The sequence below is a fragment of the Protomyctophum bolini genome (assembly GCF_963924005.1).
Source record: "Protomyctophum bolini genome assembly, chromosome: 14".
Classification (NCBI taxonomy): Eukaryota; Metazoa; Chordata; class Actinopteri; order Myctophiformes; family Myctophidae; genus Protomyctophum; species Protomyctophum bolini.
In genome coordinates this window covers 5,104,938-5,129,854 of record NC_137875.1, presented here as the reverse complement: position 1 = coordinate 5,129,854, position 24,917 = coordinate 5,104,938, and the positions used below count along the sequence as shown (strand labels likewise).

Genomic DNA, 24,917 nt, shown 5'->3' with positions numbered 1-24,917 from the left:
TTTTTCTTCTTTTCTTCTTTTGATCAATTAGAAAAAAATACACCATTCATCAAATATACCGTATCACTGCATGGGGGATTAAACATGTTTAAACAAAGTCACTCGTGATACTGTATTGTAACTCTGCACCATATAAACGGCTCCAGGATATATAAGTCACTAATACACTCCTGTCGTCCATTAAGCCTTAGTGGAGGTCGTTATCTCCCACGGGCACCTTTCCGCCGTCAAGCGTTCCCCATGCTCGTGGTGTTATAAAAGGCCCGTGGAACATCGTGGCGGCTCGCGTCCTCCTCCTGAGGGTCATCGTATATAATGACCGATATTGACATCTCCGCAACGCGCGGCGGCGGTGGCGACTGACGTGTCACGCCGTGGTGTCATGTGTGCTCGCACGTGGCGGTCACCTCGGGGGGCAGGGTGCTCTGGTGCTCCTGCAGCATGGTCTGGTGGTCCTGGAGCATGGTCTGGTGGTCCTGCAGCATGATCACCTGTAGCGGCAGCGGCGGTGTGGGCGCGGGCAGGCCGCCCATACCGCCGCGGTGCTGGTGGTGCTGGTGGTGCTGGTGGTGGATCTGCGCCACAGAGTTCTTCTGCAGCTCCACGCCGAACGCGGCGGCGTTCGACGATGACGGCGGCGGCGGCGGTGGCGCGCTCAGCAGCTGCCGGCGGTACTGGACGAAGCTGCAGGTCTTCAGGATGATGGCCAGGACGTTCTTGCCGATGAGGATGCCGGAGACGCGCGCGTCGCGGTACAACAGCATGTTCCCGCCGCGGATGAACAGCGTGATGACGTTGATGGTGATCAGCGACAGGATGGGGTAGAGCAGCATCTTGTGGGGCACGATGTTCACGCCCTGCATGCTGATCTCGCTCAGGGACACGCAGGGCAGCACCAGCAGCAGGATGTAGCAGTAGAAGAACATCAGGCCCTCGGCCCACAGCGGCAGGCCCTTCTTCTGGGGCTCCCACAGGTTGGCCTGGATGTCCAGCACGTCCAGCAGGTCCACCACCACCCAGAAGAGGCGCGTGCGGATCTCCTCGCGCTTCTTGAAGGCGCGCACGTACTCCATGTGGTCGATGGCCACCAGCACCACGAAGAGCACCGGCACGCACACGCTCAGCAGCAGCGTGAGCGCCTTGCGCGCCAGCGCGTCCAGCGACTTGCGGTCGGCCTTGTAGTTCTGGTACACGAAGTAGACCTTGATCTCCAGCACGAAGATGTAGAGGAACCAGAGGATCATGGCGTAGCCGCGCTTGGACGTCTTCACCTCGGCGCCCACCCACACGGCCACGTATCGCAGCACGATGAGGAAGCAGATGTCGCCCACCATCACCATGATGCAGATGCCGATCTTGCGCGGCCCTTGGTTCTGCTCCACCAGGTAGGCGTCGATGAGCGCCATGCTGCTCATGATCAGCACGGTGGACAGGCACACGTGGGGCTTGTTGGTGGGCGGCGGGGGCACCATCCTGGGGGGAGGACGGGGGGGGAGGCGGCGAGCAGTGGCGGGGGGACTCCGGGTCGTGGCGCTGAGGAGGAGGAGGGGGAGGAAGAGGAGGGAGGAGGAGGGTCCAGTGTGGAGGAGGAGGAGGAGGATCAGATGGCGCCGCTAGTAGACAGCGGTCTTCCCCACCACGTCTTCTTCTGCCTCGGCTGGTGTCCAAGACTCACTAATGGGATTCACAACAGATCACTTTCAATCAATGTCGGGCCAAACGTCCTCGTTGCTCATACAGGCAGCTACGCTTAGCTCTAAATTCAGTACATTGGCAAACAAGTCTGTAAACATCCCTTTGCTTATTAGAGGCATGCAGCACGCTACCTCTAATAAAGCCCCCTTTGCTTATAAGCAATAAAGCCCCCTTTGCTTATAAGCAGCACGCTTACCTCTAATAAAGCCCCCTTTGCCTTATAGGCAGCACGCTTACCTCTAATTTCAATACATTTTGGGCCAAAGCCCCATTTCATTATAGGCAGCACGCTACCTCTAATTTCAATACAAAGTCTGTAAACAGTATTTCTTTGTGTACAGCACTTTGTTTCAACCTTGTTGTATAAAAATGTGCTTTATAAATAAATAAAGTGGATTGGATTGGATTGCATTGAAACATCCACTCTACAAGTAGTGTCATTTTTGTCTTTTTTTAAATTAAAATATTAATTCATATTTAATTAACAACTTTGAGACAATGCTGCAGGCAGGCGTGCTATACTCTTTTGACACCCAACGCTATATTGGCATCGACATATACAAGCTTTAACCCATTCTGAACGGGAACCATCATGTTATGCTTTAGCTATTGAAAAATAGCAGATCTACAAGCTCATAGCGCGCCACCGAGTGGCGCGCTACGAGCTTGTAGGTCTGCTATTTTTTTTAAACCGAAGAACGACTGACATTTTTAGAATCTGATCTCAGGTCAGAATAGGTTAATCAGACCAGCGTGTGTCCAGTGGAAACCTCGTATGAATCTGATCTCAGGTCAGAATGGGTTAAGCTTCAGTATAGTCACATAAAAGGAAAAGAGAAAAAGCCAGCTGGGCTACTCACTTTTGTCTCACTCTTTGTACTCTTTGTATAATTAGTGTCTTTGTTGTATCCTAACGACTGGCGGCGGGCGACCGTCCATGAGACGCCACCGGGGAGCGTGCAGAAGTCATCTGTAATCCATGAGGAGAGGAGAAAACAAGGCAGGGATCCTCTCCGTTCGGACAGGCATAAATCCTCCAGGCATGGATGGGGCTCTTTCTGAGAAATCCCCAAATGTTGCTTGCCGCGTAACGGCGTAATCCACTTTGCAGCTCGGATGATCGGAACCGTATATATACTGTTGGGTCACCGCTTTCAATTGGTGCCGCTATAAGAAGACTATAGAGAGGCTATTTCTGTGTGCGTTGCTCGCATGGAGGTTTTATAAGCCCCGGGAATCCAACAGAAGGAAGAAGAAGAAGACAAAAATAGCTGGACAAAAGGACAAAAGTTATATTCTCGGTGGATAAATCTCTCGATAGAATGTCCCGCGCAACTAAGACGCAGTTTTACTCATCCTTCTGAAGTTTTCTTCCATTGTAATAGCCCAAAAAATCCACAGGCAAGAACGAAGTGTGTGTGTGTGTGTGTGTGTGTGTGTGTGTGTACGTGTGTGTGTGCGTGCGTCAGCGTGTCAGCATCTGTGTGTGTGTGTGTGTGTGTGTGTGTGTGTGTGTGTCTGTCTTAGTGTGTGTGCTCGGACACGGGGAAAACGCAATGAGAGGTTTGTAGTGAATGTTTGAAATGCAGCATGTGTCCGATGACCCCCCCTTTCCCACTCAGCTGTGTGTGTGTGCTTGCGTGCGTGCGTGCGTATTTCCCTGTAAAACGCCTGTGTGCGTGTGTATGCAGTCTCAGCCGCGTCTCCAGTACACTTCTCAGTCCCTGTAAAACGTTGTCTTCCCTCCCTCCCTCCCTCCCTCCTCTGCTAAAACCACAGCTTCTTCTCTACCTTATTTCCCATCGTCATTATTCTGTCTGCCAGTATAACAGTGGTAACAGATCAACAGATTCCTATCTCTCTCTCTCTCCGGCTGCCACCATAATCTCTCCACCGACACTACAGCATCGCTCTCTCTCTCTCTCTCTCTCTCTCTCGCCCTCTGTGCCACTTTCAGCCCCTCTCTTCCGTGAAGTCACAGTCACCCTCTCTCCTCTCTGCTGTATATCTCCTCCTGGCGCTCCTCCACTCAGACTTGTTGGGGGATTTGATTTCCTCGCAGCGCAGCGCGCTCTCTCTCTCTCTCTCTCTCTCTCTCGCTCTCTCTCTCTCGCGTGGCGTGCCGCCGTGCCGTGCGCCCGTCTCGTCTTCCTTCCTTCCCCCCCACTCCTTCTTCTCCTTCTTCTGCTGAAGTGAAGGCACTTGCTCTGTGGAGGTGACGATCAGCAGACCACAGCTGCAGAGAGAGAGAGAGAGAGAGAGAGAGAGAGAGAGAGAGAGAGCACTTATCCAGGGGGTGGGGAGAAAGGCGGGGGAAGGGGAGAGAAGCCATCCTTTCGCAGCTTAGCTGAATGCACAACTTCTCCCTCTCTCTCTCTCTCTCTCTCTCTCACCCTCACTCACACTACGGTTTTCTCCTATACACAGACTCCTAATTTTCTTTTCTTTTTCCCAATTTATTTTGCCCATGTTGAGGCTGACGTGGTGAGATCCCAATTTCCCTTCACCTTCCTCGATCTTGCTCTCTGGAAGAAAAAGGAGAAAAGGAAAAAAAAACTTTATCTGTCTCCTCCTCTCTCTCTCTCTCTCTCTCTCTCTCTCTTTTGTAGAGAGCCCTCATTACAGGTGCCATGTGGCGGTTTCTATAGGTAGCCAGAAGAGTGTCCGTGTGCGATCTGGAGGGAGGGAGCGAGTGCAGGCAGGGTTTGTCCGGGGTGGTGGGAGCGGGGGGGAGACACACTCCTCCAGTGAGAGGGTAGAGGATGAGGAGCCAGGCTGCTTCCCAACGAACGGCGTTGTCAGTGTCCAGGGGGAGAAGGAGCACGCATGGGGGGGGGGGGGGGGAGGGCGTGAGGGGGGGGCTTGAGACGTGCAGCCCCTTCCCCTGTCTGACCGAAAGCCTCTTGTATTGATCCACCCCGACAGAGCAGTGAATCAGGAGACAAGAGATGGGAGGGGAGGGGAGGGGGGCAGGCTGAGGTGGGGGGGGGGGGTGGGGTGGGCGGGGGGCTTAAGAGTGTCATGAAGACATGGCTGGGTGAAGAAAACACAGGATATCGTAGCGGGCGGGAAACCTGTTATATCCAAAACAGTTACTTTTCAGGGAAACCTTTGAGTAATAGCCTACTTTTCTTTGGTTAAATATGTATATTAGGCCTGGGCCGTGGCTCAGCGGTCTGGCAGTGTGCCGCGGGTTCGACTCCCGACGGGATAAAATATGTATATTAAAAAGAAAACATGCAAAACATGCATGGTGTCGATGTTTTGGGCATGTAGTTTTGTGAAAACAATAATATAAAATACGGCATCCATTCATGAAAAGAAATATTGTACAACAGGTCGTTTCGAGGAAGAAATCTGATTGGTTGAAACAGCCTTCTAGCCGTGGTTCAAACGAGCACCACTCCACACCTAATCAAAACAAAGAATCCAGCTGCTCTGTTCTCCCAGAGTGCAGCAAACTCCGTGGCTAGGCTAGCTATAGTTTCTTGGGACATTTGTGGTCGTAGTGACTACATCTGTCATTAAAGAAATATGTTTTTTTTCAGCGATTTTCTTAGTTTTAAGGGTAACTGTTGTATAATTGCAATATTACCCTCGAGGGTGTGGTTTAACGTGATTACTGCCACTTCAGTGATGTGGTCAGGAACGAGACGTGTAGTCGAGTTCCGCAAGCGTCACTGAAGTGGCACTGCAGTATAATCACGTTAAACAACACCCTCGAGTTTAATTAAAGGGCAATAATCACGTTAAACCACACCCTTATCGTGTAATATTAATTCTCTAGGTCGTCCTCAGACGAGCCCTCCATCGTCGCCTCCAGTCATCCCGGTTCTCCATACATCCGGCCAGCTCGTTGGTACTTTGCACTCCTGCATCGATCTTGAGTACATCCACGTATATTAAGGCCTATTCATAGTCTGGATTTTCGGTGGTGAGGTGACCACCGCTCCGGTGGTGAGCTGACCACCGGAGCTGAAATAACGTTGAGCGGTGGTGAGTAAAAGCAGAGAAGAGCTGCATGGAGCGGTGGCGGTGGTTTGCTCTTCACCGCGGCTCGTGACGTCATGTTGTAGTTCGTTGGTCACCTCACCACCGAAAATCCAGACTATGTATGAGCCTTTAGTGTGGGGCGTCCTCGTGATCGTAATATTCATTCGTAATATTAATTAATTAATTAATTTAAATATGGAGATACAAGGTTTCTTTCCGCGACGATATGTGGGGTGGGACTGATTTTCCTCCTGGTATACTGTACGACGTCATGCAATAATACTTGTATTGACTAATAGATTAAAAGAGGCGATACAGTCCCTGCTCTCGCCCAAAGTCTCCTATTCTCTATAACGAGCAGCACCGTTGGCTCTGTTTATACAGCTGGGGCAATCTAATGTTAATCCTCTCATTCTTATCACGCCATCTCTACTTGTGTACTCATGAATACGCTGTTCGGTCAGAGTTGGAGATGGAAGAGGAGAAAAATAATACCTGATGTGTTTTGCTTTGAGGAGGAGGTGCAGTTCTCCTCCTGTTGTTGTGTGTAATTAAAGCTATACAATGCTTGCAATCACAATCAGTCACAGCAGGTTCTGACTTTCCGTTCTCCACTAATATGTTCCCTCTTCTTCTAGGGAAGAAAACAGCTGTCAACGTCAACGTATGACATCTAGTCTCTAATGGACGTTGTTGTTTGTGATTTCAAACCGTTGCCATTGTCATTGTTGTAAAACTCTAAGTACTGGGCCCTCGTCTGGTTTGACAGACAGGTAGTGTGTGCCGGCTGGGTGGTGTGTGGTTCTGACAGACAGGTAGTGTGTGGTTCTGACAGACAGGTAGTGTGTGGTTCTGACAGACAGGTAGTGTGTGCAGGCTGGGTGGTGTGTGGTTCTGACAGACAGGTAGTGTGTGCAGGCTGGGTGGTGTGTGGTTCTGACAGACAGGTAGTGTGTGGTTCTGACAGACAGGTAGTGTGTGGTTCTGACAGACAGGTAGTGTGTGCCGGCTGGGTGGTGTGTGGTTCTGACAGACAGGTAGTGTGTGCCGGCTGGGTGGTGTGTGACAATCCGGTTGAAGTATTCCTTACGGCGTTCGACGGGCCCGGGAGAACAATAACGTGACACGAGACAGTATCACGCTAAAAGGTTCACAAGTTTATTACACACACAGGAACATATATAGAGCTGGATCCTAATGACGTAACTAACAGCACTGAGACATAATAACTTCTAACTGCAGCAATGCTGACCTCGCTGTCTGAGATGTCTCCAGTAGTCTAACTATAAAGTATGCTACAGTTCAGGCAGTACACAATACATTATCAAGTACACTGTGCTCTCACGTACAAGTACACAGCCATGGGCCATCAGATTACAACAGTCCTATTACTGTATGGTGAGATGCCTGCTGCTTCCTCGGGGACTAGTCAAGTGAAACATATAAGCATATTATTTGCCTTTCGCAATATTGCTTTCTTATTGACTGTTGCATCATAGTATATTGACTATTGCATCAGGAGATATTTATGGGTTATAATTGAGCTTTGGCATGTGCCAAGTGATTTACGTTCCCCCCTGATGCAATCGTTAAAATTCACCATATTCACGTTGGAAGCCATTTTGGTCGTATTTCGTGAACCGAGTTGGGAAACTGAATAATGGTCAGCTTATTTGTACTACATTAACACACATGGCAGTGTTGTTGTTTTTGGCAGCAAATTTCTATTTTAGTTTTTAGTCATAGTCTCTTGAAACGTTTTCATTTAGTTTTAGTCACATTTTAGTCACCTGGGATGTTTTAGTGTTGGTCTAGTTTTAGTCGACTAAATATGAGATTTTAGTCGACTAAAATGTATTTTGGTGGGCCTTGATGCCGTCGTAAATAGCCGATCTACAAGCTCACAACGCATCGCAGCATGCAACCAAGTGTAAAAGGACTTATACTGGATCTCTTGCCCACTAGTCCCTTCCTATGTTCCTAACATTTTAGTCTAGTTTTTATTTGTTGACGAAATTGTCAATATATTTAGTCTTAGTTTTAGTCATCATAGCTTAGTTTTCATTTAGTTTCCATTTCGTTTTAGTCAGTGGAAAAAGGTAGTCGACGGACATTTTTCGTCTTAGTTTTAGTCGACGAAAACAACACTGATACACGGTAGGCTTTAGTATTATAGAAAAAGCTGTCACAAAGTGACAAAACATAATTATGGTGTTCAGATTTGTATTGTTTTTTCACAGGCTTTAGTGAAATATCTCAAGCATTGCGAACAGTAAACTGTTGCTTCAACACATTCTAAAATATCAAATAGCAAGAAGTTAGTTATTATTTGAGGATTATGATGAGTGGATTCTTCCAAATGGAGAGTGCTATAGCCTTTTTATATCCTTGTAATATATCTTTTTTTTAATATCCATCAGCATTGGGGAGAGGGATATTGCTTGCGCATCTCTATAATGTCCATTTGCTATGCCTCCCGCATAATATCTAGTTATTTATAATTCATATCTTCATTTACATGCCTTTTATGAAATAAAAATCCCAAGAATAATGTTAACCCTCTCCATTAAAGAGAGCAGTTAACCTGGGTTATGGACTTTGAGTTACTCTGTAATAATAACGGTGAATGTATTAATTTATATATCTTCAGCAAAGCCCTCATGTCTTCGCTCACTCCCCATATATAATTTATGACCGTTGAGGAACCCCATAGATCTATGTCTTTCAAACAGTAAAGGGACCGTTTGATTCATGCTCTGGCCTACTGTACATATTATACTGCTAGTTGGATTCAAACGTTCTCAGTCCTGAATGTCCACAAGATTGCATATTATAAACTTCTCGGAATCTGACCATTGTCATGAGAAATATATTCAGGTGCTGCACCTGAAATATATTCCTCATAGACTTTTCAGAAAGTATTTATTTAAAGACGTTTACGCCGCTGGACAAAGCCAACTCTTTGTCCTCACAAATCATGACAACAAACACAATGTTTTGGGCCAAACAAAGAAACGGCATGAGGTTACAACACTTTTTTTTTTTTTCTTCTTCTTTGTAAATTATTTGTTTGGTCCCAAAATATTGTGTTTGTTGTCATGATTTGTCACGACGAAGAGTTGGCTTCGTACAACGCTTTATAAGGTCTTTAAATAAATACGTTTCGAAATGTCTATGGAGGAAAAATGCATTGGGAATTATTTCCTGGGCCTCATGGCGTCGTCATTTTGGGCACATTTTTGAAAAATCGAAGAACGACTTGACATTTTTAGAATCTGATCTCAGGTCAGAATGGGTTAATCAGACCAGTGTGTGTCCCGTGGAAACCTCTTATGAATCTGATCTCAGGTCAGAATGGGTTAATACTCTGGGTTGCCCTATGACACAATCACACGCCTGTCTCCCCCTTCCTGGATCTCCTTTGTCCGTTGGCCTCGGCTCACCCTCCCACAGGGCACTGTCCTTGGCTGGCCGGGTAGGCACACGTACTGTGTCCAGATCCAGGGCCAGCCAGGCACACTGCTGGACTGCACAATGGATGATGGCTCATCTTAACCCATTCTGACCTGAGATCAGATCCTAAAAAAAAATTCTTCTACATCCTGACAGTGTTCTGAAAAAGCTATGTTTCTATGTCAGTTGTTCTTCGATTTTTCAAAAAATAGCAGACCTACAGGCAGACCTATGAGCTTGTAGATCTGGCTATTTTTCAATAGCTAAAGCATAACATAATGCTAACACCAAAAGGGGTTCCCGCCCCAAAATGGGTTAAAGAAGCCAGTCACATCCTGTGTAGCGCTATATATGCTTAAAGGTGATATCAGTTCAGTTCAGTTTAGTTTATTTTCGGAAGGAGGACATACTATGCATTCATTCATTGCACACAGTTTCCATCATTTTTAATTTTCCTTTTTTCCTTTTTTTTCTTTTCATTTTTTTTAAATATTTTTCATAGTGTCCATAGGTCGTGTCCTGTCCGTTCCGAAAAAGGATTAGGGAGAAGCCATAGGCTTGTCGGGCCGTCCCCCTGGAGTCCATCTGTGCACGTGTAGCAGACCGTGCCTGCTTACACAGTGCATACATACATTCATGCTGTCCTTTTGTACATATGTATGTACATGCATGTACATTTATCATAATAATGACAGTAGCAACAGTATACAGACAAGTATATAGACAAGTTTTCAGCCAAAATTTAAAATATATATAAACGTATTTTTTTTAAATCTTTTTTCCCCTCTATCTTTCCCTATAATATTATGAATGCTGAGGTGTTCTCCTTCAATAACAGCACAGTCTCCCTTTGGCCCCTTCTGGCTGAATGCACTGTTTATAATTATATCCACTACAGTTTACTAGTCGGGACGTCGGAGGGGGATTTAAACTTTTAGCCAATTGCAGCGCGAGGCTGTGACGGTGTGTTCAACCCCAGCAGTATTATAATGAAAACGCGATGCGATTTCTCTACTTGGTTCGTGTCCAATCATCTTCCGTCTACGTATAGCTTCACTTCCGCTCTTTCCAGCAGGTCGTGATCTTGGCAATGATGTATACGAAGTGTTCTTCGTAGGCATCTGTTGTTATCCCATTCTGACCTGAGATCAGATTCACACGAGGTTTCCACTGGACACACACTGGTCTGATTAACCCATTCTGACCTGAGATAAGATTCTAAAAATGTCAGTCGTTCTTCGATTTTCCAAAAATAGCAGACCTACAAGCTCGTAGCGCGCCACTCGGTGGCGCGCTATGAGCTTGTAGATCTGCTATTTTTCAATAGCTAAAGCATAACATGATGCTAATACCAAAATGGGTTCCCGTTCAGAATGGGTTAAGGAACACATCGACTGCCCGGCCCTTGTTATACATTTCCCATGTTTCACATACTGGCAGCACGATTCTAATTGTTTAATTGGCTATCTTTTACTTTTAATGTCCTTTCCACGGCTCGGAACTAGAGTCTGGAGGAATGTTCAGCATATGTTGTGATTTGCTGCGATAATTCAGGATGGTATGTTCTCTATGCCATTAAAAAAAAGCCATATGCTTCATGTAATTATGTACAGTAATTACTTATTATACAGTAGGCTACAGTAAGTCTCTTCAGTACAGTGTAGAAAACACTTTGAGAATGTTTCCTTGACAACCGAATGTGCTTTTATGCCCTTTTAATGTCACAAAGAATATATATACGCTCGAACGGTTTCAAAACTGCAAAGTGCACCTTGGATTTTGACAAAAAAAAAGTGCAGTAACATCTTCTGCTTTTGAGGGGCACTCAGGAGGGTTTTTTCATTATTTTTTTCAGTGCAGCTTCAGGCAGCAGCCTTTTCTTCGTCCAATCCCTGGACGACACACGTCGTGTGTGTTTTACGTCTAAAAATCAACATGTATACCTTTTTATGTTTTCCCTTCAAGAAGTGTTAAAAGTGTCTCCAAATATATTTGGAGGACTGCACACAGGGAGGCACTCTAAACGCATTTAGACCTGTCTATATAGATTCTACAAATACCTTGTAAATCCTGACAGTTTTGTGAAAAACCTCATGTTTCTAATGTCAGTGGTTCTCAAACAGTTTCATGTCAATTAAGGACCCCCAAGATTATATGTTAATTGGCCACCGGACCCCCCATCTGAAAATATGTTGTTCCAGGGACAACCTCCCCCCCCCTCCCCCAGAAGCAAAGATTTGAGTTAAAAAACGTTCGCTCTGAAAGAATATACATTCAAAGATTCGCACCAACAGAGCTCCACGAGATGCTTCCTAACCAGATGCCCGAACCACCTCAGCTGACTCCTCTTCCAGGCAAAGAAGCAGCGGTTCTACTCCCAGTCTCTCTCTCTCTCTCTTGTGACTGAACTTCTCACCCTATCTCTAAGGGAGATGCCAACCACCCGTCGAAGAAAACTCATTTCGGCCGCTTGTATTCGCGACCTTATTCTTTCGGTCATGAACCACGTAGAGCGGCACTCGGTGCCACGCTATGAGCTTGTAGATCTGCTATTTTTCAATAGCTAAAGCATATAACGGGGGGGGGGGGGGGTTCCGGTCCAAAACGGGTTAACTGTAAAGATGACTCGTGAGTGGAAACGAGGTTTCTCGTTCCAACGTTGCAAAAAAACATGCACAGCATGATATATTTTTGGGACACAGCCTGTGGTTATTACTGGTGTTCCTCCCACAGAGTGTCAGAGAGAGAGAGAGAATATTTATGCACACACTTACGTAAATGCTGCAGGTAGTCGTGTATAATTATGATTATGCATAACTGCATGAATAGTCTTGATTTGATTTCCTGTGTGTTTAGATTGCAGATGGGGTAATTTAAAATGCATGATTAATGCCAAATAAATAAATCGCTATTAAGAAGAAATATAAGAAACCCGCGCCACAGTAATTGTCAATATATTTCAAGTGCAAGCAGGTGAAACAATTTCTTTCTCACCATGATCATCATCACCATATGGTGTCGTGTGTGTGTGTGTGTGTGTGTGTGTGTGTGTGTGTGTGTGTGTGTGTGCACGCTTGTGTGTGTGTGTGCGTACGTCCTGAGCATGATGTTAAACTGCTCCGTTGTAACTACCAATGTTAATGTAGTGGGTGCAGATTTAAGATGCATTTGCAACCTCTGTGGACACTGTGTGCTTCAACACCATCACAACCTCTGTGGACTGCTTGCATACCACAAGGCACTGCTCACAGATGGAGTATATCCACCGACAGCTGGCGCTGCCTGGTGGACCTTCCCTTGAGCAGCTACTGTACCGTCGGGAAGAGAAGCGTTGGACCGGGCCTTCTATAGCGGTGTGTGTCCGTCCGCTGTCGGAAACAACAGTGTGTGGATTTTGGGCCCATGGGATCAGCCACGCTATACCGGGAATGATATGACACACCGGGCGGCAATGCAGGAGGAGTGGACTTTGTGGAAATTGTTTCCTCTGGTGGTCCAGCCTGAGACATTATACCCACGGGTGGACTGGTTGTTGTTGGTGGCCGGGGGTTTCGAAGGATGCATGCCTACAGTACTGGTGCCCATGGAATGCTGGGTGCAGAGGCAGCGGTGGCCGAACGGTTTGCGGAGCGGTCTTGATATCGGAAAGTCGCTATAGTTCGTATCCCCACCGGCACGTTCAAAATTACCACCGCTGAAGTGCCCTTGGACAAGGCATTGAACTCCTACCATGAAATGTTCTATGAGCAGGGCCTGGCTGTAAACAAGTTATTGAGCTTAGTCCAGTTACCCTGGGTAAACATAGTACCTTTCCTTTCTTTACATGACATTCTTGTTGTATCGCAACATATTTTGTGGATTTTGTGGATGTAACGTTGCTGCACCTGAACTATTTACGTCCTTGTATGCAATTTCCTCTGTGTGGACATGAATGCATTGTTAAAATGTGCGTGCGCTCGTGCGTTTGTGTGTGACCAAGAGAAAATAATAATGTTTCAACATCCCGCCTCAACATTCAGAATGTCAAGATTTGCAGACTGCAGAAGGGGGAAAAAAATGCCCTTTGCTTTGGACACAAACATGGATTAATTGCGTCCGTTTGCCAGACTGCATTCAGTGTCAGCAGGTTGTGAAAAGATCGGAGGAATTTACATCACCAAAGACAATTTGTACATGAAGCATAACAGCGGAAATAGGACACATAAATCACATTAGCCGTAACCCTGAGTCTGCCATCGATTACCCGCAGGAAAACAAATTGGAGCATTCAAGCTTCCCATCCTTAAACATCCCATTCAGGACTCTAACCACCAGCCACCGCGCAGGCTAAATGAAGTGGACGGATTAGAGGCTCGCCAAGGTCATTGGGTCAGGCCATCTGAGTCAGCCCCCGGGGAGACCATGCAGTGAGTGCACATACTGACGGAGATAAGGCCCTCTCTGAAATGGACTCTATTCATTAGGCATGTGCAGCAGAACAGCGATGATGACACAGGCATGTGCAGCAGAACAGCGATGATGACACAGGCATGTGCAGCAGAACAGCGATGATGACACAGGCATGTGCAGCAGAACAGCGATGATGACACAGGCATGTGCAGCAGAACAGCGATGATGACACAGGCATGTGCAGCAGAACAGCGATGATGACACAGGCATGTGCAGCAGAACAGCGATGATGACACAGGCATGTGCAGCAGAACAGTGATGATGACAGTCATGTGCAGCAGAACAGCGATGATGACACAAGCATGTGCAGCAGAACAGCGATGATGACACAGACATGTGCAGCAGAACAGCGATGATGACACAGGCATGTGCAGCAGAACAGTGATGATGACACAGGCATGTGCAGCAGAACAGTGATGACACAGGCATGTGCAGCAGAACAGCCATGATGACACAGGCATGTGCAGCAGAACAGCGATGATGGCACAGGCATGTGCAGCAGAACAGCGATGATGACACAGTCATCTGCAGCAGAAGTGCAGGCGACGAGACCGAGTTACCCTACAGTATGTAGCCTCGACATAGGGTATATTGCACACTGGCAATATAGCGGATCTACAAGCTCACAACACATCACGCTGTGACGCAGTGTGAGCTTGTACTGTATAGGTATACTTTTGGTGCACTACTCCCACGCACAACAAACTAACAAAGTATAACTCAGGCTTAACCCATTCTGGGCTGGAACCGCGCTTTTGGTGTTTTAAACATTATGCTGTAATTTAGCTATTGAAAAATAGCAGATCTACAAGCTCATAGCGCGCCACTCGGTGGCGCGCTATGAGCTTGTAGGTCTACAAGGTCTAGCTCTACATGAGCTTGTAGAGCTTGTAGGTCTGCTATTTTTGAGAAATCGTGAAAATGTGCCTCAAATTTGGATTTTTATTTTATTTTAAATATAACGTTTTTAACTCAAATCTTTGCTTCTGGAGGGTCCCTGGAACAACACATTTTCAGATGGGGGTCTCGGAGGCCAATTACAGATAATTTTTGGGGTCCTTGACATGAAATATTGAGTGATATAGGCCTAGAGACATATTTCAGAAAACCGTCAGGATTTAGAAGACATTTTTTCAGGCCTAAATGGGTTAAGAAACCGGTGCTGCAGCATGGCCCACTTCAAAGCCAATGCAGACCTCTTGTATATACTTCAGTCCGCCTACAAATGTTGTCAACATGAGCCTGCATGTTTTTGGGCATCTGAAAGGCCAGAGGAGTCGAACCCATGCCAGGATATACTGCTAAAGTCCTCTTCATCTCGACATGTAAACACCATTATTCAGACCTCCTGCGGGCCTCACTCGGTCGTGTCGGTGGATCACAGACTTTCTGACTGACAGCAAACAGCAGGAGAAGCTGTGGAAAACCAGACTGACTGACCGCTCTGCGCCGGAGCAGCACAGACAGGTCTGTGTGTGTTTGTCTCTCCTCATGTCGCGTTGCTCTCAACACCTCCCAGTACCTCCCAGTACCCCACCGTGCATACTGACCATAGAGTGGCTAGCCTTGGAAAAACTAATACATTTAAAAAAAGAATCACACCTGTGTGAACTGAATGGTGCAACTCTCCTCCTCTCCTCCTCTCCTCTCTCTCTCTCTCTCTCATTATTAGCAGGCAACAGTGCAGCACTAATACTATCTCTCTCTCTCTCTCTGTTTCTGGCACAACAGCGCCCCTACTGGTACTCATAGTCATTTACTGGTGCTCACGGCCACATAGGTAGGTAGGTAGGTAGGTAGGTAGGTAGGTGAACGAACACATAGGTATAGGTGAACACGGACATTGCTGTTCCTTGGAGTGGTTGCACAACTCAACTATTTCCAGGGAGAGAAAAAAAAGAGTCTGGGGCCACTTCAATTCCACTTCAATTCCACTTCAATTCGGTATAGAGTAGCGCAAACGTTGATCACTCTCGGCTGATTTCTGATCGTCTGCACCTCTGTTAAATTGATGTACACGCACACACACACACACACACACACACACTCTCTCTCTCTCTGTCGCTCTAATTAATTAGTCTCATGACCTGACAAAACCCGAAGACTAGTCGGCCCCAGCAGCTGGTGTCCTGGTGCAGAGACAGTAGACAGAGCATGAATTAGGCATAACGCTCTGAGACTGCAGGTGTGATAGATGTGACTTAAAACTCCTAATCTTCATATCTGTCTTTAACCCATTTTGACCTGAGATCAGATTCTAAAAATCGATTTTTTCCAAAAAATAGCAGATCTACAAGCTCATAGCGCGCCACTCGGTGGCGCGCTATGAGCTTGTAGATCTGCTATTTTTCAATAGCTAAAGCATAACACAATGCTATAACACCAAAAGGGGTTCCCGCCCCCAAAATGGGTTAAATGTAACCGGCACCATTTGAATAATACTAGTCAAAGCCATGAGCACATGAGTCCCTCGATCCATATCCCTTGAATGTCGTTCTCTAAATCACGATCACCTTCTAACGCTATATATATCTTCTGAATATTTATTATTATGCAATTTTGGCATGTTTATAATTACGCGTGTACAGTATATATGTGAGGCATTCCTGAAGTGTGCTCTCTAACGTTTATCGCTGGTAATTTAGAGAGCTGCACTCCCAGACCCCACTTTAGGTTTTATTGTGTGCTCTGGTGTAGATGGGTGAGGTTTATTATTTATTTATTGTGTGCTCTGGTAGATGGGTGAGGTTTATTGCACGCGCCTGTGGGCAATAAGGGCCAGTGCAAAACTGGAGGAATGAGGACAATGCATGCGAAAATTCTAGACAATAACAGTTAAAGTATTTGAAAGCCAATTTAGTGTATACTTGAAGATATAATGAAACCGATGAATTGTTTGCAAGTACTATTTGGGCCCAGTGTGAGACTATAAGACTAATAACTAAAAAAGACTAAACTAAACTAAACTTTATTATTTTTTTAACTGCTCAGGCTGCTAATGCGTTTAGGCATAGTGTCTTCATTAGGGCATCATAAAACATGCTGGTACAAGTACAGTATAGCCTCTTTATGTTGCATGCAATCATCTCAACTTGTGGAGGAGGTACTGTACTTGCATAATAACACTAGAACACAATCACAAGTAGTTTTATAAAATGAACACTTCCTAAAGCAAATGTGATCGTTGCATCCTCTTAACCCATTTTGACCTGAGGACGATTCTACAAATGCCTTTCTAAATCCTGACAGTTTTCAGTGGTTCTCAAACTTTTTCATGTCAAGGACCCACCAGAATTATCTGCATTTGGCTGCGGACCCCCATCTGAAAATATGTTGTTCCAGGGACGCCCCCTCCAGAAGCAAAGATTTGAGTTAAAAACATTGGCTCTGAAAGAATATATATTCAAAGCTTTGCGGCACATTTTCACGATTAAAAAGAAATAGCATCATGCTTTTAAAACAAAACACCAAAAGGGGTTCCCACGCAGAATGAGTTAATATTCAAGACATCACAAGTATCACTATTTGAACCACTTGTAGCAACAATCCAGTAGATAATGAGTCAATAAGTGCTTCACTTCTACAGGTTTCCCAGTGACGAGTCAGACACTCTAAATGACAGAAAAGTCATCAGTGTTGCCTGTTTATTTTGTGTTTTTGTTTATTTTTGAGCGGTGCAACAACTCCCTTACGGAGCTATGTGTGTGGCTGGGTGGGTGGGTGGCTGGCTGGGTGTCTGGGTATGAGCACGAAAACAGCATGGTTGTTTTTCAACACCTAACCAAGCAACCTATTAACTGTATATATGATGCTTTCGGGTGTGCCAGTACAGTACAGTGACAGTACAGTACAGTACAGTACAGTAGAGCCACACGGTATAACTCTGTCATTTCTCAACCGTTTTGGACAAGGGGCGGCACGCCGAAACCAGGCCGAAACCAGGCCCACATGGAGCTCACTTCACACGGGTGTGATTTTCTTATTCACCCTCAGGGAAAAGATAATAGGATGAAGTCACAACATTACACTGCGTCACCTGTTTTGTCTTTGTTAACCCATTTTGGGTGTTGCATTATGTAATGCTTTAGCTATTGAAAAATAGCAGATCTACAAGCTCATAGCGCGCCACCTAGTGGCGCGCTACGAGCTTGTAGGTCTGCTATTTTTTTTTTTATCGTGAAAAGTGACATGAAAGTGTTTGAGAACGACTGACATAGAAAAACATCACTTTTTCAGAAAACAGTCAGGATTTAGAAGGATCTAAGGATTTAGAATCGTTCCCAGGTCAAAATGGGTTAATATCCTGCATTATGAAACTAACACAAACGTCAAACGCTACTGTATATCTCCCACTGCTGTGACCCGTCTAGAACATAACAAGAGAGACCAATCAGATCATGAGTTGTCTCTGATATTAGACTCGGGTTCGGGCGTCAATAATTAATTACACAACAGATCACTTTTTTGTTGTGTTTCATCAAAGTTGTTTATTACGTCTCCGTCATAGCTGTGCTTTCTCTACATTTTATATCCCTGGCTTTATGTTCTGAATAAACAAACTGAAATATCACCTCGGTTTGTCTCCACGGAGGAACGTTTGTTGTAGGGGCCTTTTTCTGTGTTCTCGTGCAGCGCTGTTTGAACTGCAGAACCCTCTGTGCACGAGAACAGACGATACAGAATAAAGTAGTAGTGCAATACCCTATGTTTGAGAGGTGCTAGCCCCTCCTATATACATTCAGCTATTAGTGTAGATTTTCGTCTTACACAAACTTAAATTCCCATTGACAATGAATGGAGAATTTTACGTCATGTGTGATTTTTTAAAATATGGCAACACCTGATCCGTCACCATGTAAAAGCATTGGCCGCACCCCAACGCCACCACATTCCCTCCCACCCTTTACTGCTCACTGTATATTACATGTAAGTGTAAGGACACTTATTGTACAGACACTGTAAAGATGATAATGTACAATCGACCTCGCATACTGTAGTTCCCACTTGATGGATCGTGTTCTGTCCATTAATTCAGTGTTGCTATATTATATGTGATTTTGTATTAAAAAAAAAATATATATATATATATTATTATTATTTATTTATTTTTATATAAGGAAGTGTTGCTTATTCAGGGCCAGCCAAACCCTATCAAATTTGGATTTTCTTCAACTTCAAAGAACTTTTTTTTTCCTTTCGGAAACTTATTTTGTGCAGTGGTAAAGACAACAGAGATCACAGTACACACAAACACAGTTACTATATAAAAGATCGTAAAAACGAAGGAACTACTTAAAAGCATAATATATTATATATATTATAAATCATATAAAATCTGTTCTATAAGTACTAATGATAAGTTCTTATTTTAAGTGTAGGCCTACAGACTCTTTGAGCCACTGTTTAAATGTATGAACGTAGTTAAAACATTTTTAAGCTGTGATGATCAGACCATCTGAGAGACAGAGAAATGGTGTCTGACTATTCCCAGAATAATTAGAACAGGATCGGGTCAATATGAATAATAATAATACGAATTACGATATCAGGAAATGTCTCTAAAAATCTCTGTCCGAGGACAAAGAGCAGCCAAACTGTGGGGGGACATTCGCATCTGTCGCACTTAATACATTTGTCACATTTCGGAGATGTCTGGAAATATCTTATGAATTTTTGAACAGTGGAGTCTGAGTATGACAGAATGAGGCAGTGTCTAGAGTTGATAGAGCAAGCATTAACCCATTTTAGGCGGGAACCCCTTTTGGTGTTTTAACTAAGCATTATGTTATGCTTTAGCTATTGAAAAATAGCAGATCTACAAGCTCGTAGCGCGCCACCGAGTGGCGCGCTATGAGCTTGTAGGTCTTTGTAAATCTTTGAATATATATTCTTTCAGAGCGAACATATTTTTTGAGTGGTGCAACCACTCCAAGGAACAGCAATGTCCATGTTCACCTATTTGTTCACCTATGTGACTATGAGCACCAGTATGACTATTAGTACCAGTAGGGGCGCTGTTGTGCCAGAAACAGAGAGAGAGAGACAGTGAGAGAAAGAGGGAGGAGGGGTGGAAGTGGGGAGTTGCACCACTCAGTTCACACGGGTGTGATTTCTATTTTGACGTCGGGCCTAAATGGGTTAACTTCTTCAAGACCCGTCTCATCTGAAACTCATTTTCCAACACAGATTTAACTGCTAACGTCGTAGTAGGGAGTTTTACAGCTCGTCGGGACTCATAAAACTGTGTGACATCTCCCTGTCTGTTCCAAACATGCACTAATTACAAACTCCAATAAAACCCAAATCTCTGCTCGCTCACTCACTCCACTCTGGGTCCTCCAGCTTAACTCTCTCACTCCACTCTGGGTCCTCCAGCTTAACTCTCTCACTCCACTCTGGGTCCTCCAGCTTAACTCTCTCACTCCACTCTGGGTCCTCCAGCTTAACTCTCTCACTCCACTCTGGGTCCTCCAGCTTAACTCTCTCACTCCACTCTGGGTCCTCCAGCTTAACTCTCTCACTCCACTCTGGGTCCTCCAGCTTAACTCTCTCACTCCACTCTGGGTCCTCCAGCTTAACTCTCTCACTCCACTCTGGGTCCTCCAGCTTAACTCTCTCACTCCACTCTGGGTCCTCCAGCTTAACTCTCTCACTCCACTCTGGGTCCTCCAGCTTAACTCTCTCACTCCACTCTGGGTCCTCCAGCTTAACTCTCTCACTCCACTCTGGGTCCTCCAGCTTAACTCTCTCACTCCACTCTGGGTCCTCCAGCTTAACCCGGACTTAGTTTTGTCCACAGATGGTGATTTGATTTTGAAGGAGCCGAGACAAGTGATGTGATGTGACCCGTTTGTGAGTTTGTAGATCTGCTATTTTCACTAGCTTTGGGTCCTGTGGAGACATCACATTTCTCTTTTGCGAGCAACCGGAAGCTGCATGTTCAAGAGCCGTCCATGAACGCACCTGAATCCATTCATGAACGTCGTTCATCTTTTGCTTGTGCATTTATTTCGCCCACCTGCAGTTCCAGCTTTGGCCAGTAGGCGTCCTAGCCGTCCTGGGGGCCTGGATATACCCAGAGCCATAGAGTATAAGACAGAGTATACGACAACTCTGTTGTCTGTTCACTTCATGGGGCCTGCAGTCCAATGGCGGCATGTACATGAACCACGTGACCGGGCTGTTTTCTGCCCCCACAATGTCGCAACTCTGTCTTACTCTGTAATAATATACTACTGTACAATATACTCTGGATATACGTTTCCATTGTAAAAACTCATCATTGGGGGGTCTTTACTGATTGGGCGGCGACATTTTCAAGGTAGTAGACATAGATGTCCATTCTTTACTGTAGGCCTGCTCTCTTCCAATCTTGTTCATTTGACTTGTTGAAACTTTAGTGATCAATTAAATAATACTATATTTTATATGCTATATATATGCATGCTGTGAATTTGCACAATTTCAGTTGGGCTCGTGAACAGAACACTATCACTTTGTTGCAATGAATTTATGTTCAACTGCAGTATTCTTGCCCAGAATGATGTTTACTTTAATGATGAACACCGTGCCAGTGAGGACAGTAACATGTAACACTGACAGATTGCTAACTCTAACAGGATTGTTGTTACAGTAACTAGTCTAGACTATAGGCTCACATTATGGAATAACTTTTAATAGACTATACCGTACGCACACATGCCCTGCAGAACAATTTGTCGGTCACTGAAATGAAACGCCTGCTACGATTGGAAATAGAGGACGAATGCAGAAGACCCCCTTGATCAGTCTTTATGACAGTGAATCGTCCAATAAAATGAAATCAGGAAATTGGTTCCTTTTTTTTTAGAGACTTCTCATCTTCATGAAGCGTCTCTCTCTCTCTCCCTGTCAGGTCGTATCCCAGCATCTACTCCCACTACTAAACGACAGATTCCATAGTCACTGCTCTGCCATTAAACATACTGTACACACATAACATAAGTAAATAGAGGCATACTTTAACCCATTTAGACCTGATTTTCGATTCTACAAATCGACCAAATCGTCTTCAGTTTCAGTTCAGTTTTCTGAAAAACCTATGTTTCTATGTCGGTGGTTCTTAAACTATTTATATATAATTGGCTGCTGACGCCTATCTGAACCCAGGAGCAAAGATTTGAGTTTAAAAACGTTCGCTCTGAAAGAATACAGTATATATATTCAAAGCTTTGCGCCACATTTTCGTGGTTTAAAAAAAATAGCAGACCTACTGTATACAAGCTCTTTTCTGTGGCCTCGTGCAGTGCTGTTTGAACTGCAGAAGCTTGTAGCGCGGCACCGAGTGCCGCGCTACAAGCTTTGTAGATCTGCTATTTTTCAATAGCTAAAAGTATAAACATAAAAAAGGGGGTTCCCGCCCAGAATGTCTTAATAAGCGTGGTGCCTGATAGTCATTTGTTAGAGCCTCGTAAGGCCTAAAGTGACGTGATGAATGGTCTCCTGTTTGCATGGCCCCTCTCTCTGCTCTCCCCCCGTGCCGTTCCCTGGCTCTGAGGGCCAACTGATTTATCGAATGGGGAGCGCTGGTGACGTTGGCCATTTACATAGAGAAACATTAGCATGGGCTCTCCAGGGGCCACAACATCTATACGCGGAAATGCATAGCATTAATTAAACCGCCCCCTAAATCATAACTAAGTGCTGCAGAGAATGTAAACTCCGGTGGCCGCGGCCAGCCCCTCCATCACACTGCTCCCATTCAGCCTGAGGTGAAACAGCAGTAGGAACGTTACTTAACACGTGTATACAGGCCTGAATCAGCATCATTATCATTGATAGACTGGCACCTTTGTACCTTGTTACCTTCAGTGAAACGGCAGTAGTAACGTTACTTAAAGGGACACTTCACCCTTTTTGCTAAAAAATATATGTTAATGACGTTTAGAAGCTTTAGAACACTTTCCTGGGGGTCTTTATGTGTGTAATATGTGGTTTTAGATATTTTAGATTATAGCAGTGAACCCATTGTCTCTGATGTCATGGACACTGGGATCTATTACTTCCTGGACTACATGTGGTCTCAGTAAGACAGACCTCCCCTATCCACAAGGAGGAGCAGTGCACCAAAGTATTATGGGAATTGTAGTCCAGGAAGGAAGTGAGCCCAGTGTCCATGACATCAGAGACAACAGGCTCACTGCTACAATCTAAAATATCTAAAACCACATATTACACACATACAGACCCCATGAAAGTGTTTTAAAGCTTCTAAACGTCATTAACATATATATTTCTTTGCAAAAAGGGTGAAGTGTCCCTTTAACACGTGTATACAGCCTGAATCAGCATCATTATCACTGATAGACTGGCACCTTTGCACCTTGTTATACCATCTGTGCTAACAACAAAACAAACCTGTTTCTTGTACACAATGCAATATTGAAGCAATGATATGGTGTGTCCTGTAAGTCCATGTGGGCTGCAGGCCGGGCGTCTTTGGTGCATGACACAGAAATAAAGAATCTATACCTTTCAAAAGCAAAATATGTCATTACGGAGCAGCCAGTTGGGGCGGCTGTATAGCCTCCATACCCAGGCTTTCATTTTCGTCCGTGCAAAAAGGGTTGCTTTGATCATCAGTGGATCGCTTGCAGCAATGTCTGTTGCGCCCAAAGCTCTGCCCACACTTCCAACACACACACACACACACACACACACACACACACACACACACACACACGTCCACATCCATGAATCCCCTTTCCGCTTGTTTCTTTCTATATATCACAAGCCTCCTCTCTAGCCTCTCTCTCTCTCTCTCTCTTCCTCCTCTTCTAGGCCAGGAAAATATTATATAGGGAAGCCTGGGCTTTCATATAAGTATATACTGTAGTATAGAGGATATGTGCATGCTTAAAGTGAATGGCACATCGAGTGGCAAAGCAACATGCAAAGTGAGTTTAACATTGTTTAACATTGTTTAATGCAATCAGATAGGACTTTTCTGTGTGGATGTCTGGGTTGTCAAGGCCAGAAAGTAGTTTTTTGCCACTCAGTAGGCGTTCCTGCATAACTTCCTGGTTTGATGATGATGTCACGCGCATATACCCTCTATTTGCAGTACGTGTGTCTGTGGACAATATCATGTTTTCTTCACAAAATACTGAATTTTAGTCGTTAACGCCATCTCCCAGTTTTTCCCTCATGTGTATAGTGTCTCTTTCTGTGCTACACATGAAGCCACGTACATTTCTTTTCACCTGATAAGAGCACCGAAGTCTGACGTCAATATGGGTAGAGGGCACAAATCCACAGGTTCATGTACTTTTTATTTGCATTATAATCCCCATAGAGGTTTTTTTTAAGATCGCCTCATATAAGAACTGTGTTGGAAAAATAAACATGTCACCCCGGCCGTTTCACTCATATGGATATGAAGAATCAACTGACTGAGAGAAAACGCTATTGTTACGGCTACTGAATTAGTTACATTCTCGCTAGCAACATATGAGTTGCCTCGGAAACACAGACGTTTTTATTTCCAGGGAGAAAAAGTCTGCAGGGGCCGAGTCCACTTCAATTCACTGCTCATTTCTGATCATCTGCACCTTTGTTAACACACACACACACACACTCTCACACACACACACACACACACACACACACACACACACACACACACACACACACTCCTCTCTCTCTCTGTTGCTCTAATTAATTAGTCTCCTGTCGCACAGCTGCTAGATTCTGTCTAGATTCTCCCGGCGGATCCTGCCGGGAGCTGCCTCTGCCATAGAAAACTAATGCCAGGCTAATATATGAGTGACGGGCTGTCAGGGAGACACCTCTCAACACCTGACAATAACACAGAGACAGACAGCTTGTTTATTTTTGGATGATATGAAACGATTTTAAGATGAGCCCATGTTATTCTCCATAGAGAGATGACTTCCGTGAACCAGGGGAATGGAGGGGGACGAGCGAGTGACGTCAGGACTTCGGCGCTCTATAGGAGGAGTGTGTAAGGTACGTGGAAAAAACACACTGTCGCTCTCGGTGTCACTCCCTGAAAACATGGAGGAAAAACACACTGTCCCTCTCGGTGTCTCTCCCTGCAAACAGGTGTCGTGGCCAACATGTAGGAGTCGCTAATGCAACAGAATCCGGGTCTGAGACATCGTGGGCGTGTGCACGAAATGAGCACGCGCGCGGCGCAACTATTTCATGGGACCGGTTGTGCACGGTTTCTGCACAGCCCCTCCCTCCAGTATTTTTGGGGCCAGCCCAATGTTACAGACAAGATCCTATTTTATCTGCCAAATGTTCAATTGATCTGCCATAATTGT

The 24,917-nt window shown here is 45.1% G+C and overlaps 1 protein-coding gene across 1 annotated transcript; it reads right to left on the bottom strand.

Moving 5' to 3' along the window:
• Nucleotides 1–380: 380 nt before the first annotated feature.
• On the bottom strand, nt 381–1,472 carry LOC308328263 (transmembrane protein 121; the record flags this gene model as incomplete). The annotated part of the gene is made up of 1 exon (XM_080782030.1): nt 381–1,472. One exon carries the CDS (start codon nt 1,470–1,472, stop codon nt 381–383), a length of 1,092 nt encoding a protein of 363 aa, XP_080638156.1.
• Between the last annotated feature and the right edge of the window lie 23,445 nt (nt 1,473–24,917).